This window comes from Lissotriton vulgaris, chromosome 5, assembly GCF_964263255.1.
Source record: "Lissotriton vulgaris chromosome 5, aLisVul1.2, whole genome shotgun sequence".
Classification (NCBI taxonomy): domain Eukaryota; kingdom Metazoa; phylum Chordata; class Amphibia; order Caudata; family Salamandridae; genus Lissotriton; species Lissotriton vulgaris.
The window spans coordinates 1,795,309,015-1,795,329,250 of record NC_141693.1 but is presented as its reverse complement, the minus strand read 5'-3'; the positions used below and the strand labels follow the sequence as shown (position 1 = coordinate 1,795,329,250).

Genomic DNA, 20,236 nt, shown 5'->3' with positions numbered 1-20,236 from the left:
GTTAGGAAACATATAATGTATTACTTCTACACAAAACTCCCTTTAACTAAAGAAACCATAGAAATTCGAAAGTTATAGCTATAACTTACAAGTATTATTTGTGCCCCAGACAAAATGTGTTATAACCTGAAGAGGTGAATGGACGGAGAGGTGCAACGAATGTTGTGTACTCGCTAGCCGCACTACACTAACCTGGATGATGGCAATGAGGACACCGTGGCAACGGAGGCCAATTTCCTGGAAGTGAAGGCATTAATAAAAAAATACAGAAAGCGGACACCTCCCTGTTAGAATCCGAGGGAAGCGAAGACGCGCCCAGAGATGACCACGTGAGCTCGTTCGCATGGGGAAGGAACATCGCTTAATCTTAAATACCATGAAGTGATTGTACTGTGGAAGAACGCCGCTACTCGGCCAGCATGGGCTCCAACTTGTTAAGCTCTTGAGATAACTAAATTAATTAGCGTGAATGCCCTTGTGGGAAATCAGCCCATTCTCTTGTACAAGCCGCCCGTGAATACAAAGAGAACACAGGCTACCTGATGTACGGCAGCCAACCAAAACACCGGCGGAAAGCAATTACTTTCCGTCAGGCCCGTACACTTCTCATAATAAGCGCCAATGGACGCGACATAAAGCAATCTGCAATGCATCTTTGTTCTGCGAAATAACCGCTCGTGGCCCGCATCGCTATTGTTTAGGCACTAATCAAATGCTACAGCTGGCTGCGCCGCACGACGCCCCCTGGCGGAGCCGCGCCTGTGACCATCACCGCTGTGCACACTGCACACCCCGAGAGCGAGAAAGGCCTCTCGGGGGTGTGACAAAGGGCTCAGATAAATCACTGCATCAGCGTTTTCGCTCAATGCTGATCCGTCTCCAGAAAACAAGACACACACATATTACACACACATATTACACAAACACTCACAGGCGCGCGCACCCTCCCAAATAACCCAGTAATTAAGGTATGCATACAAAACTCACTTATCACTTAACTGGGATGCACGACAGCTAAATTCCATCCTGATAGTGTACAAGGGAAGAAAATGTACTTTAAAAGCAGGAGTCTCCGAACCCTAGGCCATGAGATGGTAGTGTCCCACTGACACGAACTCGGCCTCAATGGGGTAGAACCTCCTCGACTCATGGCCCCCAGTTCGGGAATTCAACCCCATCACTCCGTTACAAAACGGCCCTGGGGACAGACACAGTGTATGCACATGATAAGTGCAGTAAGTAAGTCAGTCACAGTGACTGACTATGATACAGTTATAACGTTAGACGACATCACAATTGTTTTAATATTTTATAAATACATAGTGTGGATGTCACTCAGCCCCCAATGCGCGTTTAGTGGGCACATTAACGCTTTCATACGTGAATGTTGAATATTCCAAAAATAGCCCAGAAGGGCAGACACTGACTCATACGTCTATGCACTGACCTCTTAAGCCCTGATTCAGCTTCGCATGAATGAGTTCTCTCTCACATGAAGAGTTCAGCCTCACATGCCAGGAACGGCCGCAATGTAACATTAAAAGCCCTCACATGCAAGGAATGGACAACATTCCAGAGAGGAGCCACTAGTAGGTAATGGTGATCACTGCATCTCAGTAGAGGGCACGGATGCCCAACCAAGCCAGGGATGCACACCGATGCCAGCATTAATGGCTGTATTTCTGTGAAGGTCACTGTGTTTTAGAGATGGACACCATGTCAGTTGCTCATAGTATTCCAGAGTTTCTAAACTATATATCTGAGAAGGTAATCCTATGCTGCAGATGGCCACCATAATCCAGGGATGACCACCAGTTGCTTGGGAAGCCAACACATGTCAGGGGTATAATCAGATGCATTGGAGGGTAACTCTATACCACGAGGACCACTATATGGCCGGGGTCAACATAAGGCAGGAATAACCGCCAGAGAGTGCCACCAAATATCAAGTATGGGATTGCAATCACACGCCAGAGATGGCCACTGTTTATCACGGACACTCATTGCTGGGTGATAGTTACGTGTGTTAGACACTGGGCACTAGCACCACGTGACTGCAATGGCCAGCACAAATGCTAAGTGTTGTAATCAAAGTTCAGGAATGGTCACTAGATGCCAAGGAGTGCCACAGTCTGCTAGGGAAGAATACTACATAATAGGGATACCTGGATATGACAGGAATGCCCCTGAAATGCCACCACATGCCAGGAACCGCAAGTATATTATACCAGGAATGCTCTTGCAAGCCAGGGATGTCTCCAAGATACTAAAGCTGGGTGATAGATGTCAGGGAAACCCAGGGATTGCGACAAAGCCAAACACAATCATTCAGTCACAGTGCACCCGTAGGTCACACCTACCAATGAGAGGGGATGTTGTTTCCTAGGGACTATCTGAAGTGCTGAGGACAAGGGCCACACTGCTCTTCTTGCTCTGCTCCTGCTCCAGTCCCACAGGGAGCACGGAGGCAATCATTGCAGTGCAGTTGACCATTCCTACCTACGGCCCGCTACACAGACTGTACCGATGAGAGCAACACCCTGATAAAATACACATTACTTACTGATACCTCTTATGCTGCATTGCCCACCAAAAAAAGACGACCTTTGGATTTACACAAGCGAAAGGAAACAGTGGCATCACCCGATCTCTTTGAAAATACAATTTTTATACAGTATTCAAACATATAATGAAATATGGTAACAGGTGTTCCGTTTGAGCTTCCAAATTCATCAACAAACTCACGTAGAATGCTTTTGAAGTGGAAAACCGTAGGCACACATTTTTAACCGATGGACAACATTTCAAGCAGAAAAGACAGTTAATGAAAGTTTTCACCTAAATCACCAAAGTCGTTCTCCTTTGACACAGTTACTGACCTTCCTTGAGACCAATAAGAAAGTCCCTCATATCCCTCCTACTGTACAACTGACGCCTTGCTTCCAATTGGCCAACCACATAATGCTGCTTACTAACCAGTACAAAAAAGAACCTGCCTTTAGTGCACGTGTTGGCTCAAGGGTCCCACGAGTGATTCATAGGCAGTAGTCTGTGGAAGTTTGATGAGAAGCGTTTGGCGCAACTTGGACCTTGCGTTGGTTATGCATATCCTCATTTTCTGGAGAGCCCTTTCGCAATAAGGGATGATAAGCAAGTTAATTTTCGCTTGATTCCACCAACACTGTTGCCATCTGTGTTTTAAGTCACCAAATGCTCTGTTAACCTTCAGCACCATGGTACTCTTAAGACTTAACTGACAATAAATGGACCATCCACAGACTGGATAAAAAAGAAAAACAGACCTCCAGATGACTTTATGATACTGAAGTCCCTCTGTGCATCGCACAGAGAGCTCATCACATCAGCCAATGCAAAGTCTACACCAACATCATCAATAAAGATACCAACAGAAGCAGAACACTTTTCAAGACAATCAAGCACTGCATCAACCCCTTTCTAGATCAAACTTTTACTCACGCCAAAACAAATGCAATGACATAAATCACTTCTCCACTGAGACGATCTGACAGCACAATGACAAAACCAAGCATGCTTCCTCTCATTCACCCACTCCTTCTCGTAGAATCCTACTAAGGTCAGTCTTTAAAACCAGATCTCTTGCAGTTCTCACAAACTCAACTCAATCAAAGACACTTCTAAGGAAGATATCCTACCCTCACCCTTCATCAAAGTTTTCTCTGGGGACATTCTGTCACCCCTTCTCATCACAGTCAAGACCTGGCTCAATCAATGCATCTTCACAGAAGCTCCTTAGGCAGGCCAGATCTGCCCACTGCTAAAGTAACCCACCCTAGACCATGATGACCTCGCCAACTGCCAGCCCATCACTTGCCTACCATTCATCAGCAAGATTATTGAAAAAGCAGTCTATGTTCAAATCTAAGACCATATAAGTGCTAAACATCTTCTGCCCGACTACCAGTCTGCCTTCAGATCACACAGCAGCACAGGGACCGCTACCTAAAACATCGAAGACGATGCTCTCCTGATCATAAATGAAAACGACCCCTTCCTCCCAATATGGCTAGACCTCTCAGCTGCTTTCGACCATCCCATCCTCATACCTACCCTGGAGTTTTGAAGTGGACTCACTGAATGTCCTTCATTGGTTTCCTACCTTTCCAGCTGACACCAGTTATTTCCCATGAGCACCTCCAGGTCCCAACACATCCCTATCACCTGGGAAGTCCCACGGGGACTGCTCACGGATACCCATCGATAACCGCTGAAGCACAATTCTACCTGAAAGTCTTCTTTGCTTCAGACATCCAATGCCAAGAACAGGAAAGAAAAAAAGGGCAAACCTGGCTCAATTACATAAACCTTGGCAGCTCTGAACCCCAACTTCCACCCATTAGTCCAATCTCACCTTCAAGGAACACAGTGGCAAAAACCCAAAGACCACAGCTCTCCCATCTAAAGATATGAAAACAGTTTCATCCAGAAAGTGACCTTAGAATTATTGTTCAAGCCCTCGAACTCTCACACTTGGATGGTGGTGACACATTTCTCCATAGCTTCCCAGGCACCACACTGCCATCCCGTAACATGATTCTGCACACTGCAGCACATCCTGAAGAAATATGACCGCCTGACCCCCACCTGGATGGAACTTCATTGGCTCCCTTTGTCAGCCCGCACCATCTTCAAAACCAGCTGCGTCATTTACAAAGCCATCAAGCTCAATGCCCCTGCTTATCTTGCATGCAAGCTCACCATCTTTGGTGGCTCTTGACACAGCTGCATTTAGAACATAATCAGACTGCATACTAAGAAGTTTTAAAAAGAAAAAAACAAAGCAGCATACCTTTCCATCTGAGGATCCAAGATTTGGAACAACATACCAGTATTTAGCAGGACTGGCTAAATGCTGATTCAATCTAGGAAACAGTTGAAGACTCACCTCTTTAAAGAATACTACATTACAATGCATTAACGGCCACAAGCCAGCTACCTCTCTATCACAGGTTGACTTAATGCTTGTCTTTCTCCTTGTACAGTGCTCCATTGTTTTGTGGCTAGGTTTGCACTATAGAAACACCATATACGTACTACGTACATACAGACATTTACTAAGAGTAGGAGTTGTAATATACTGTGCCGAAACCCATAAGAGCCCTATATGTGTCCATCAAGTCTGGACATGTGCTAGATTAAATCTTACCACAGTAAGGAACTTTATATTCTGATCACCAGTTTTATACAGGATGTGCTAATCATTAACTTTTTAAAGTAATCTCTAACTAGGGCCTGTGGTTATCAACAGAACAATCACTCTCACTAGTTCTAAATCAGGATGCTACATTTCGTTCACAGTCAATAAAGGCGGGTAAGAAATTGTTGCGTTTAAATGCTTTTAAAACTTCCTGAGATTAATAAATTCATTTTGGTATGTGCATTTACTTAACTTACACACATTTACTAACATTGTTCCCAAAACACATGGAAGAAAAATTAGCATTACTGAAATGCGCAAAGACACCTGCAATGGTTCATTTGTAAAACTCATCAAAAACACAGAAGACATCTTTAAATGCATGCCACGAAGTAGTATGCACTATGAAAAAAATAAATGGCAAAAGAATTGCATGTATCTCTATAAAATGGATTAACATTTTGGGTTTAAGATAATTAAATTTAACAAGCCCCCCTCTTCGTTATAACAATTTAAAGCAGCAAATCGCAGGTATGCTTTTCAATCAGAAAGAAATGTGTACTTATTGCTCTACAGACAATTGTTTGGGCGTTGCTACTTTCCATTTTCCTCCAAACCGCACTTGAGTAGGAAATAAAGTACGACTAGAAAGATCATGCCGACAAAAACCAATCCAGCCAATTTCAGCAAAATAAAAAAATTCTGGGAAGATTCCATAGTAAAGAAGCAAGCAATCCCTCAAAAGCATCCAATGCTAAGAATGCGCAAATACAATGGGCACAAAATCAAGGCCAATTTATAATGTTAAATGTGAACTGGGAATTTAGTTGTGCACAGATAGATCTCTAAAGTCCATTTAAATGTAATGTAAAAGCGAGCGCATTCTGATAAGAGGCAACATCTCACCAAGATCAAAATCCCCAGTGACAGCCCTGTTAGCCCAGAGAGAAACAGAAACCTAAGAAGGTGCCTCAATCAGACATTGCAAATGAATGGCTCCTTCCAGGATCTTATAGCTCACTTACCATAGAAACCAGACCCCTTGCCATGGCTCATCTGCTTGAGGCGCTTCTGGTGGGACTTTCCATTGAAATGGATCTGGGCCTGAGCCGGAGAGTTCAGCTGGATGTTGCACACCTCACAAAGCGTGTAAGACTGCAGTTTTTTCTCCTTTTTGGTGGAGCTGGACATACCGTCATCATGGGTGAGCTCCAGGGTGAGTGGGCTTCCGTTTTCAGAGACAGAGGCTGGGCTCAGAGGACGTTTCATGCCTACAAATGAAAATGAAATACATGAGCGCACACTCACCACCATTATTCAAGACAAATAATTCGAATTTTCCAGTTGTTTTGAAAGCTGTGCCATACATTTTATTCACCTTCACTTTCTGCCAAAGCTTAAGAACAAAAAACGGTATATATTTTACAGAGCAGCAGTTGCTGATACTCGGTGGCCAGTCCACATGTCTGAACAATTCATGTGCAAGTTGGCGGGTGAGTCCTTTCTAAAAGGGAAGATGGAATCTCTCTACCTACTATGACAGTGCATTTTCATACAACACATCTGTGGCAAACCTCGCTTCAATCCTTCTGCTCGGGTCTCAGGGTTTTCTGAAGAAGGCAGGTTTAGAGGATCCAGTCTGTGGTTTGCGCAGAAAAAGCACTCCATGTAAGATACTGTGGCACTACATAACATAACTTAGTTGGACATATAAATATCCAGAGGCGTAGCTAGAGCTTGTGGCGCCCGGGGCTATCCCTCAGATTGCCGCCCTGGGGAGGAGGGTGAGGGGTGCTGGTGAAAAAGGACAGAGAAACCCGTAGTATCGCCGCTTATAGTTACCTCGATCATGCGAGTTACATGCGCATACATGACACGGCCCAAGGCTACACAGTTAAATACACTGGTGACCAGCAGTACAAAGGAGAACACACAGACTGCCATCCTGCAGGATTTCAGGAAGGGCCTAAAAACATGGGTATTCAATTAACGTCCCTCAGCAGCAGCACTGCCCCCACCCCACAGTGCCTATATAACCTCACAGGTGATATGTAGCGCTATGCAAATCCTGTTTGTTGATTGATTGACACCTGATTTCCACACATCGTTTGTGCGCTATATTAGTTTTATCTGTAAAACTGTATGTCTGTGCAAGTTAGAAATTACCAGCATTTGCAGGGGTCTATACTTTATGGAATGTACTCCGACAATCCACTGTACAACAGACGGCCATGTCTACGTTTCAATGCCTGCAATGTTCAGCTCATGGTTTGTGCACGTGGAGGGACGCAGCTGGCACCGGAAGTACGGCTAACAACAGCAGGCCGGACATCAAGGAAGCATAGCTGCCAAGGTTTCAGATTGCGAAGTGTGACATTTTTATAATGTCAACGTAACTATGAGTGACATTTCAACAACTATGAGTGACACTTTTTTCGCAAGGCAAATCAAGCAATAAAAACAACGGAAACATAAATATCCGAAATTACACCCATTTGAGCAACGAGAAACTGTAAGAAGATTGTTAAACGTCTGCAAAGCACTGGAAATGGAAGGGTACAAACATAGCTTAGAGGTCACAACCCCTCTGCAGTCTGTAATTTATCTCAAAAAGACACACTGAGCAATTTGCTAAAAATGTATTTGCAGATAACAGCAGGGTGTGCGGTGCCGACCGTTATTTATTCACAACCTGAGACTGAAGTTGTATTGCTAGTCTAAGCAATTAACCCCTTCGCTGTGGGGGTAATTCCCCCGTTGTGCTGGGGGGGGGGGGGTTGTACAGTGCCCGCATGCTCATGACGAGCTCAGCTCGTCATGAGGCACCGCGCTCCTGTGCTCATGACGAGCTCTCGTCACAGGTGCACCGGCTCCCGTGGAACGCTCAGCACAGCAGGGGAATTCTCCCCGCACCTGAGCGTTCCACGGGCCATGACGAGCTGAGCTCGTCATGAGCACCGGAGCATCGTGGCTCATGATGAGCTCAGCTAGTAAGGAGCATGGGAGGGGTTAACACTGAGACAAAAGCATGGGGGGTGCATGAAAGCCTCAGGCAAGGCTTTTTAGTGGACCGGGTCTCAAAGGGTCTGAGCACCGGCAGTTTTGAAGGTCTCGACTATTCTATCCCGCAGGGATAAATAGACGAGAGTATAGCAGTTGAAACAAGCTCTTTGACCAAGCGGATTCCACCCAATGCATGTGATCTATTGAAGCGTGACTCTTCGCGAGCGTGCGCTTGGCCTCACTCACACCCCATATGCTCGTTCCCTCCCACTCGCTCGCTCCCCCATCCGACTTGCAAGTAAGCCTTGCACACCACCATGCTCTTGAAGCGCGATGCTTCGCCAGCGCGCGCTTGGCCTCACTCACACCCCGCGCTGCATGCTGTTCACGGAATCCTGCTTAGTTTTATTTCATCATTGCTGCCGTATTGGAAGTATACGTGCACTTTCCCTATGAGGCGCTGCATGCTGTTCACGGAATTCTGCCTAGTTTTATTTCATCAGTGCTGCTGTATTGGAAGCATACATACACTTTCACTTTGACACGCTGCACGCGGTTCACTGAATCCTGCTTAGTTTTATTTCATCATTGCTGCCGCATTGGAAGTATACGTGCACTTTCACTTTGACGGCCGCTTTTTTTAAAAATCTCATCACACTGTTGTTGGTTGTTGGATTTTCAAACTGTGAATAAGCGCTGTACACGGTTCACGGAATCCTGCTTAGTTTTATTTCATCATTGCGGCCACATTGGAAGAATAAATGCCTTTCTTTTATTTTCATCAGTTTTTGGTATTTTTTGCTTGGCTGCGTTTTAAGCACTTACCACAACTGAACATGTTTTGCCTTATATGATGAACATTGTTCATGTTATCCAGTCGTGTGAGACGCGCGTAGCCTCGGACCCATTTGCTCCCAAGGAATCCCATCCGCTCCCTCCCACCTCAAAAACCACCATTTGTGGCACGCATCAGACCCGCCACAGTGAGAGCTTCAGACTTCAAAGGAACGCTCTTCCCCGCCCCCTCTGCGCAGTGCCAGTTATCTCCCTCCCTTATCCTAATCGGCGAGGAACCCTGTGCTCTACTACCAACGCACTGGGGCTGACATGACTGTCTGACCCACACACCACCTAGGTGTCCCGTCTATCTGGGTTAGCTGCGACGCCTCCCGCTTCCTACCCTGCTTTATGCCACTGCATTTTTTTTTAGTGCTTACACATTCCTAATGGCACCTATGGGTGCCTCTCCTCGCTTCAGCCCCCACTCCAGCCTCAGAGCGTGCGTGTATTTCCAATGCTTAGGTAACATCCTCGGGCAGCAGCTGCTTGTTTTCTTTACTGAGTACGTTCTTCCTGTGTGTGGTGTGGGCTTTCGATTCAGGATATTTATTTATTTTTTTGCCGTTTTTCTCCTCAAGAATATACATTTGTTTTTAAGTGGGGCCGATTTTTGCATTTTAAGGCATATAAACATAACAAGCGGGAGGCAGAAACAATTTAAGGAGACCCCAATTACTGGAAACGGCAAAGAGCAGCACTTCCTACTGCACCGCCTGACCCACGGCCCCGCCGACTGTCTGTCACCAATTCACCCGCCCAGAATCCAGAACTTCACCTTCAACTCAGATAGATAAAAACATTCCAAAGAAGCGCCCCAGATAGGGAACGCCGTACAACCGCGTCATTGGTTTCACTTTCAGACATGCAGGTCACTGATGTTCTATTGCAAAAGGTTCCATAGTATGGCGTGGTATAGGTATGTATATAGTGCCTACTACCCCTTATGCAGCGCTGAAGTGGTTAGCGGATGGCTAGCATGCCACTCACTCACTCTCTCTCTCACTCCACACAGCACTCTCTCTCTCCCTCCATACATCACTCTCTCTCTCCATCAACACCACACTTTCACTATGTCCATTCCCAAATCACTTTCTATCTCTCATAGTCGCCACATTATTCACTCTCTCGCTCTCTCAAACCCACTAACAGCCTCATTCTATATCACAATTCTCATTCTCTCTCTCAATTGCCAAATCACACTCTCTCAGTTGCCAAATCACTCAATATAAATAGCCAACTCTCTCACCCCCTCACACACACACCCCTTCGATCTCACACACACACCCTCTCACACACATTCTATCACACACAAACACACTAGACGAAACAATAGCTGCCAAAAAATTAAAACAATCAACTTAAGCCCCAACACCATAGCTAACAAGACTAGAAACAACACAACACTAGCTCACACCACCATAGCACACACCACAATATTAGCCAACAGCCTAGCAGACATCATTGTGGTCGCCATGGAACACTATGTACCTTTTTTCCATTTAATTCTGCATGTTGGCAACAAAAAGCGTTCACAACGTGTATGTAACAAGCAGAATCACTTCACAAATAAAGACACGTTTTCAACAGTGAAAAATGAAAGGATTTTTTTCACAAATTATTCTTCATGTGACATACATAGTTTTTGTATTGAACCCGTTAGGGAGTTTCAGCAAAAGAAAAACAACACAGAGGTGGAGTGGAGGTCGAAGACAACATTTACAACTTTATTATTAACAAAAGCTCACTCTATCTATCTATCAAATCACCACAGCATCACTCAGGGGCACCACAACATCACTATGCCTTACCACAGCATCACGTGTCGCCACCACAGCATAAATCTATGCAACCATTCAACAACAACTGGTTCAAATATGTTCTCTCAATGTTTCAAGCTTTATTACAAATGTCACAAAAAGATGTTAATATTTCACTTCTGTTCTTGGATTTTCGTCACAATAGAATACACTGAACATAATCTTCACAAAAGTTATTTACAAAACTTTAAGCTATTGCCATTATCCTCATAGCTGCTATTAAACATCTCTCCCCAGTGCTGCGCTGTCCATTGGAACTAGTGCTGAATGGACGTCCAATGGTCGTGCGCAGCACTGGGGAGGTAGTGCTGCCGTCGGCCAATGCACCGAGGCAGCACTTAAGGGGTTAAAAATTACAATAACTCTTATTTAAGTATTAATTATTAAAAAAAATTAAAAGCCATTGTTATTTGTAATATCAATACATCTAAGTCATGTAAATACAACACATATTGCATTACAAATGCTATAGGTGTCATATTTGCAAAAGTTATAACTATTGGCATTGTAAATGACAACGCTATTAATTTCGCTATTTTCAAAACCAACACGTAAATAAAAAATGTGTCATTTACAATACCAATAGCTCAAACTTTCCTAATGCGAGACCTATTGCATTGCAAATGCTTGTTTATTTAAAGCCTTCTTTGGAGCATCTCATCTTGCCAGTCACCAGTCTTCTGTATTCCTCTATTCATTTTTTTATCCCCCAGAGCGTGTTCCTGACGGCACCGTTTTAAAGATCGTGTATTTCTGCAGCAGAAGGTGGTAATAGACAGTTGTGTGGCTGGTACTTACTTCAAGTCAGTTTGCCAAAAAGCTTTCTAGAACAAGTACACTTCTCCTGGTCTTGTTTGGAACCTTCATTTGGTTCTACTTTTGATGCTTAATTTGGGCCAACTGCCTCAAATTTTTCCATCTTACCTACAACTTAGCATTAAGGAGTTTCCCATTGCGGGAACAACATTTTTATCTCACTTTGCATATGCTGTCTTTATTAACGTATACTTGCATTTGCCAAATTGGATTGCCTCGATTGTATTCGTACATGCTGTATTCAGATGACTATTGAATTATGTTTAACTGATTCGATCTGAGATTGTAGCTTTACTAATTTGACAATAAACCTTCATAGTTTGTAAATGCTCCCTTATCTGTTGTTCCTATCGAGCAAATTCTGCTTCACTGTCAATGATATATTGCTGAATTTACAATTTAAGCCTTAGTTCAAGATAACGGTTCATCTAAGTGGACATAGCAGAGATACAAGCTGCGTGGTGCAAACACCATCCTTATCTTTCCTGATATCATATAAGCACCAAGTATTGCCAACTCCAATAGTGTATGCTGTTCAAGTGTACACTTTGGAGTTACAGAACCTCACTAGATGCACTATTGGCTGAGCATTAGGAAAGCCAGGAGACAGGAGGTAGGCAAGAAAGCTAACACTGTATCTTCTCCAGGAAGGAAGCATGATGTACTAGGTGATAAGGTTATGGGTTTCTGAATGACTAAGATTGGGTTTCTGAATGACTAAGATTAGATCTTTTATCTGACTGGCTGACAGTGAGTGCATGGAAAGGAACATTCTAGTAAGTGATAATTCTCAGTTGGCATCGAGAGCGGATTCCTGAAAGTGTCATCACAGGGCCTCTGTTCTGCCAAGACCAGCATAGTGACAGACACTTGAGATGATTTCTGAACTGAGGAACTTTAGGCTCTGTAGTATCGGAATCAAGGTGACCTAATGTTGGATGACCACGCACCAATCTTCATTAGTCCACTTAAAGACAGATTCCTCAATGCTTTCTCTGTTAGTCAGTCCATCCTCACAAGATGCAGGAACACGCCGGAGAGATGACTCACAGTTTTCTGTATACGAGGTGAGTAGGCGATGCACAATGAGACACTACTAAAGGCTACCAACTCTGTGCATGAGTTATCGGGACTACCGGGCAGCTTAGCTTCCTAAGGAGGTTTCGTCCCATAGCCTCCGGCTGAGAGTGATTGCCATCATGCATTGCATTTCTCAGTTTGGGAGTCCAGGCAGGGGTGGATATGAATGTAGACCCAAGAGGGACAAAAGGGAAAATAGCTCAAAATCTGCATACATGATTACTTATTTCTTTGCCACTTATTGAGTGTCCACACAGAGTAGGCGTAAGTCACTTCTGGGACCTATACGACATGTAGAATGAATGATGAATTGGGACAAAGATGTTACAGGAGAATTATAGCAAAAACGAGCGGGCAAGTGTACCATAAATACATGTTGTACCGCACTTACCGGCATCTGTTTATCTTACCCTGCTGTTCATGGTTCTGTAAATAAACCTCTTGCCAACTAACCAGTTTGTGAGAGTTATTCATTTTGGGACTATAAATGCTTACGGGTTTTCTGGACCCACTCCAATACTGGAAGCACTAAGGTGATTCAGCAAAGCAAATGGTAACTCCATACATCGCCTAACACACGCACTAGAAAGTATGGCTGCTCCTGTACGGGTTACCAACAAATTGACTTAAGAGTAGAAATTTCACTGGGCATTGCCATTAGTGGAGCAACAGAAAAACCAGGATTACAATGGCATTTAGAGAATACCATGCCAAGTGTCTGAAGGAACAGTAATCATCCGTTAGTGCATATTTTCTTGGCTGATACAGGCCCTAAAATAACTAATCTAGATTCAGTATTTAGTTAGTATGCACAACGCAGAATGCACTTGCAGACAATTCCTTCTTCCACGATTAAGAAACCTTTGTAAAAGCTATGTCCTTTAATATGCCGTAAAGCAAGAAATGTTAATCGGTCAGTTTGAAAATGTGCCACTGACTGCATTTTGCCTGTTTGTGGGCTGCTGCCTTCCAGTTGTAAAATTGCACAATGACTTTTGTCAGTGACATTACTAAGACTTTTGCTGCAAACTGCTCGATCTGAAGCAAGTAACACTGAATCCTAAAATATGCACACATTTGAAGGCAGTTTAGAGTCGGAATTCTGCTAACATGTTTGATTTAGTGATCACTCAGGTATCTCCCAATGTAGAGCTTTCATGGATCTGTGTCTCCAACTTTGTTTAGTAGAATTCAGACTTAAGAGTTAGGGAGACCCCTGCAGACACTTCTGAAACTCATTTTTTGAAATTACTGACACCGAAAATATTGTGCTCATATTTCATCTTTACATATAGCGTAGTGATAAGCGCTTCTACTTTATAAGGTATAAGTTTACCAGTGAAATCTCATTATCGCTGTCCTTTCAGGTAATAATACCTCACTGGGCCAATGAGTCTGAAAGAGTAAGACCAGGATAGTCAAGATTAGCTACTCTTGAAGCCTTTCGGTCCAGGGCATCATTTAATGTCCATGAACGTCTAAGAAGGCCTTTTGGACGTTGGAGACAAAGTCTTACTTTTTGTATAATTTATCTATAAACTTCTATTAAAGTAAACTGTCTCAAACGTACTTGAATATTTTTGTAAACTTAAGTTAGCTTTAGATACGGGACTTGCCTATTTCATAAAAAGTGATGTTGGCAATATTCTGAAACAGAAATATTTGCTTCTTTGACCATAAATGAGTAAATAAAACACTGTAGGACCTAAGAGGTAGTCTTGACACATTCCTTTCCCGATGGAAGAGCTGCACACAATGACTTGTGGGGGATTCTCAGGTTGTTGGAACACTATGCGTGGTTCTTCAGTGTAAAGAGAGACATTCTTCCTCTAGGAAGGCCGGGTCGCGCAGTCTCTGATAGAGACCATATGGTCAGGGTAATTTGTAATTTGTAAAGGAATTTAAAGCGCCGGAATCACTGCAGAGAAGACAGGGTACAGCCTATTTCAATGAGTATATTTTTTCTTCCGTTTAGAAGTGAGTCAACTATTTCTAGCCCAAAGTCAAAACTGCTTAACGAATTCCAAAGACCTCAGGATCAGTATGAACCAGTCTCCTGCAGTGTACACAGCATCTACAAGGTGTCCATGATCTACAGCTCGTAAAAGGAGCCCTGCTTTGAAATTAAAACCCTCATCACTACTATCCATGGGTGTCAGTCCTCCAGAACTGACAAAGGCACAAGGAGCTTGTCCATAAGCATTCTGATGGATTTAAAACAGGGAGATTCATGCTGCCAAATGTTAACCAACTTGAGCAGTTATTGAACACTTAAGGGCTCGTTGCGAGTGGCCCAGATGCAAACCTGATAAGTTCATAACTCTGGAGTTAATGTTATAATGGACCCATTATCTTTGGGGTGCAAACTTAACAGGGATTCGAAGGGGAACCCTAAGACACCACTGATAAATTACTGATGAATCAGTAATTCTGGGTCCTATTTATCCAGCAATTTTCAATTTCTTCCCTCAGTTTTCCTCCGAGTTTTTGTCTCTTTTGAACAATCAAATACTGTGAGGGCAACAAGACCTGTTTGTTGAATGTTTGCACACTGTATATTTCTGATGGGCCGATCATTCCAGTTACTGAGCCCATCGTAACTAATGGGCTACCTTATCAACAGTTTTAAAGTCTATTTAAATGAACAAATAACGTCAAGAACCAGTGCCTGAATTACAAATAGATTTTGCTGGTTACTTTCTCTAAAAAAAGTTACCTCTAGATGGAGTAAATACTCTAGAAAACATGAAAAAGTTCAAAGTGGATTAGGCTATAGCTTATTGTTGGAAAACCAGAGCCAGAGGGCACTTTTTATATTTATGGACGTCATTTAGGTGTCGCAGAAGACCCCCGATCATCCACTTGCGACCCCTGACACATTGTCCGCGACCTCAGTAAACCAAAATAATTGCAATATAAGAAAAAACGGTATAGGTGAAAGGATAAGCACAGAGAAATAAATGTATATATTAGTAATTGTCCACCAATTCACAAAGTCCGTACGCTCAACCACAAGGGATCCACTGTTAGGACCCCCAAACAATCCAGAAAGTCACTATTACAGCTGAAGGAGCGTTGTGTTATTCAACAATTTTCGCATGTTCAAAATTGTTGATTCCCAAAGTTCTTTATTGAAGTCAAGTTCATCAAATGATGGCAACAGCGTTTCATCAAAATCAAAGGTTCCAAATGAATCCAAAAGCATAAAGTATACAGATCACAATACAGCCAAAGTATTTCGTCCGGCAACGGACAACATCAGAGCTGCAGAAACAAAAGTTCAAAAACACAGAATCAGTCGAACATAATAACATGTAATTTCAACAGAACATAATCATTGCTATCTGAGCCAGAATTAATTATATCATATCCATATATACCTACCTATTTAACATGCTATTCAGACATCAAATCTAAAATCATTAACTTGAAAACCCATCTTTACCTCTGATAATAAATGTATTCATATCAGAGCTCATGTTCTCCTAGAAATATCTAAAAAGAGAATCAAGGTGCCCTACCTCCAAGAACAATAACTTTATAAGAGTAGAATCAATGCCGATCTGTATCACTGTACTGTACAGCAGCTGCCTCCAGCCTCCCAATTAAAGTGTGAACATCTGGATATAAGAACAGTAAAAAATATGTAGAAAAAATATATAAATATGTCTGATATATCAAGTTACTACTCATAATTCAATGAAAAATCTCTCAGTCCCCAACTCTAATATCATGGGTCTAGCACATGGCGCAACCACTATTAAACACTACTTTTCAAAAGGGTGTTTTCATTGCTGTAGGGCCTACCTCAAAAAAGAAACAACCCAGTGGAAAGGAGGCCAGTTTTATGTTCAACAGTTCAATAAATTCTGCAAAGAAATATAAATGTATGGGGTGAATACTGATCTTAATTTAACATCTCAAATATTCCAATACTATTTGACACGAGTTCCCCCTCATATCCATTCTATGCCCCCAGGTCTCAAGCCATACCATGTAGGCCGTTTCACTCAACCGAAAAAGTCCATTGCAACCATTCAATACATTCCAAATCAGTTAACACTCTGCATTGTGAACTCTAGAAGACCACTGTGATTACTCAAATGTAAGCCAGAAAAAACCTAGGTCTCACCTTCATTTCGATAATGTAAACCCTATCAAGCCTGGATACACAAATTAGTTCTATCTCTTCAACGTAGAATCTGTGAGTGAAGAGAACACACCTAAATACTTCTGCTAAAATTAAAAACAAGTACTGGCCTAGTTAGCCATCTCACAATATATCATAAGACTCCAGCATCTCGCTTACCTCTACTCAGACAAGTATAGAGTAAAATACCCCGGCACTTAATTCAAATCACGATTATCAAAACATCTCCTGTAATCATAGAAACGATCCGTCAGTCATATGCAGCTTATCCCCAAATTTCCACAATCACCCACATTGCCATTTACCTCAAAAAAGCCAATATTCTTCTGTGCCTGTAAAAATGCAAAAACGACAATCAATAGACTAAAATTGTCCACCCAGACTAAGTATAATCCTGTACTAGTCCTCACTTCCCATTACTTTATTCCAAACGGGTATTCTCCCAAGCGTGATCCAGACCAGCGACACTGGGCATTTCCAAATCCAATGTGCACTGGCCTGTGTCACAGGAGCTCCTTTTAAATACAAGGCTGTCCAATCAGTGGTGGCAATCATTCCCGCCTCGCAGAGCAACCAGTCTTCTCTTGGGTCCGCCAGTCTTGGTAACCAATAAAATCCGTCCCGGAAGCATTATTACCTGGCGTCCAATAAAAAGTTAAGCAATTGTATTTCCTGTGTAGGCTTAGCCAATCACCACACTCCTATTCCGAACCAAGCGGTTCCCTCTCTGGTCCTCAACTACTATCCGCCTACTTGAAGAGTGGAGACAAAATGAAACCAATATATTTCCTGTGTGAACTGAACCAATCGCAGTAATCCATCCATTTTCCTTCCAAACGGGGGAAAGTTGAACCAGTTTGTTTCCTGTGTGTGAACTGAACCAATCACAGTAATCTATCAATTTTCCTTCCAAATGGAGGAAAGGTTGAACCAGTTTGTTTCCTGTGTAGGCTTCAGTCAATCACCACACTATTATTCAAAACCGCAGTCCCCTATCTGGTTAACCGGGTGTTGTCTCATAGACTCTCCATTAAGGAAGTGCCGCAGTCAAGGCCAATCTCTTAGACTAAATTCTCCCACTGTTACTTCAGTGCTTCCTCTCAGTATGAACCAACGATGTACCATGTGTATAACATTTAAAGCTAAAATCTGTTTGCTTTTCTAATCCAAAACGTCAAAACGTCCGACCATTATGCTGATAATGGCGAGCCATTTTGATCAATCAATTGACACTCATTTCTCACTTGCATTCGCCGAATAAAGTTTGTGTACTGGTATATATACAGACACAGGCATGAAACATTAATACTATTTACTCCCCAATTATCGCTGCGTGATTATATGCAGTTTCATAGAAAATAGCTGTGCTGACAATCCCTGTACTAGTGCCAGAACTATAACTTTCCACGGGCTCAACCCAGCTCCTCACACTATTGTGTCAGCAATCAATACGACCCAAGATTATAGTACTAATAAGTACTAATAAGAGTAATACTTGCGCCAACGCTCCTTCAGCTGTAATAGTGACAAACCAAAATAATTGGTTAACCATCCAGCAGTGTTAGAATGGCTTGGGCACCTGGGCTTCTTGGTTTTTACTGCTTAGTTAGCTAAGCTACTTTTCTATCAGAACCTACTCAATTTGGGGGCAATGCCAGCCATAACAAGCCTCAGGTCGCGTCTTTTTCCTCTCTGCGATTGCCAGTCTAGGTAGTGTAGGGACGTGGAAAAAAGGTGCACAGACAGGACCAGAAGACTAAATCAAGCGGCATGTGTTAGAGGGAAACTTCCAATCTGCTTTGGAATGTTTAACAGGATTGCAGGTGGGGCAGGAGGAGGCAAAATGGAGGTGTGTGCAAACTGCAAGCAACGTGCAGATCTTGGCATCTCCAAGCCACACCAGTTTCGAGGGTTGCACTTTTTAAGATGCCCATGACTTCAGCTCACACAACTATGAAAATGAATATACTGTCTGTCGAAATATCACAAGCTGCATGCACAACACTGGGATACAGTAGTTCAGGCAGCGATTACTTGGAGTATCTGACAATATTCGGGAGCTGACTGATTTAATGTCTTATATACACATTGCATGAAAGCTGCATTTTGAGTCCAATAAAATTAGATTGAAAAGGGCAAATGTGTGAAATCACGTAAGTAAACACTTTCATGCATAGCATGCCAGTGCTCATGCCTGAGGAATGGTTGCAACCCCATGGTCTCAGATCAATGCTAAGTTCCAATGTGGTCTTGTGTCTTGTGGAGAAGTGTGGCTCAATGGTTAGAGCGGCAGACCTTGATGTAGAGTGCTGGCCAGGGACCAGGGTTCAATTCCCGCCTCGGCGGGATCGGGCTTAAATTCCTCTGACTGGATATTCTCGCCTCAGTGCCGAATCTAAGCATGGGCCCCACGCTGCAACTCTGGGCAATAGCTTGCTTAGTCTCCACAACGGCCCCCGATACACAAGGGATGCCTGGTTTCACCATGGGATGCCCAGGAGTGGACACCTCACAAGGAAAAGCCAGGAGGGGTTCCCCTGTGGTAGGAGTACAAGCGCCGGGATGCTTACGGGTTACTGTTCGCGCTATACAAATACAACACACATCTTAGTGCAGTCACTTCACGTTAAACAAGCATTTGCAATGCAATAGGTCTCGCATTAGGAAAGTTTGAGCTATTGGTATTGTAAATGACACATTTTTTATTTATGTTTTGTTTTTGAAAATAGCGAAAATAATAGCTTTGTCATTTACAATGCCAATAGTTATAACTTTCGCAAATGTGACACCTATAGCATTTGTAATGCAATATGTGTTGTATTTACGTGACTTACACGTATTGATATTGCAAATAACAATGCCTTTTAATTTTTTTTCAATAATTAATACTTAAATGAAAGTTTTTGTAATTTATAGTGAACTTTGCCCTGAGGGCCTGTAACGGGCGCACCCCAGCCGATACCCCTTCAGATTTGTGGCTTCTGACCCAGATGACATCATAGGATATAACTGTTATGGCATCATTGTGGCCAGCCTTAACCTCACTTAACCCAGTGTCATTTACAGCATCGTGACAAGCAGTTTCAAAACACTGGACAGTCTTCAGTTGGTTGCTGGTCATGCTCATCCCATCGCATACAGTTTTTACCTAATGGGCTACAATCAAGAGATTTCCTAAAAGAAACAAGGGGGCTTCATTAAATAAGTATACTATCGGGGTTCAAAAAAAAGTAGTAGCCACCTTTTTGACTAAGTGGGGATGGGCGGAGCTTATGGATAAAGCCACCCTAAATGATAGTGCAAAGTTCTGGTCCATTATTAATACTCCTCTGTTTTCTTGTTCCCAAAACAATG

At 42.9% G+C, this 20,236-nt stretch overlaps 1 protein-coding gene across 1 annotated transcript in view; it reads right to left on the bottom strand.

Annotated features, from left to right (window-relative positions):
- The window catches only part of ZNF385C (zinc finger protein 385C), a 720,374-nt gene extending 713,942 nt beyond the window's left edge, over positions 1 to 6,432 (bottom strand). The window contains exon 1 of the mRNA XM_086924146.1: positions 6,202 to 6,432. Within this exon, the coding sequence (XP_086780272.1) occupies positions 6,202 to 6,367 (166 nt within the window). The 5' untranslated portion in view covers positions 6,368 to 6,432. The remainder of the gene's footprint in view (positions 1 to 6,201) is intronic.
- Positions 6,433 to 20,236: the final 13,804 nt, after the last annotated feature.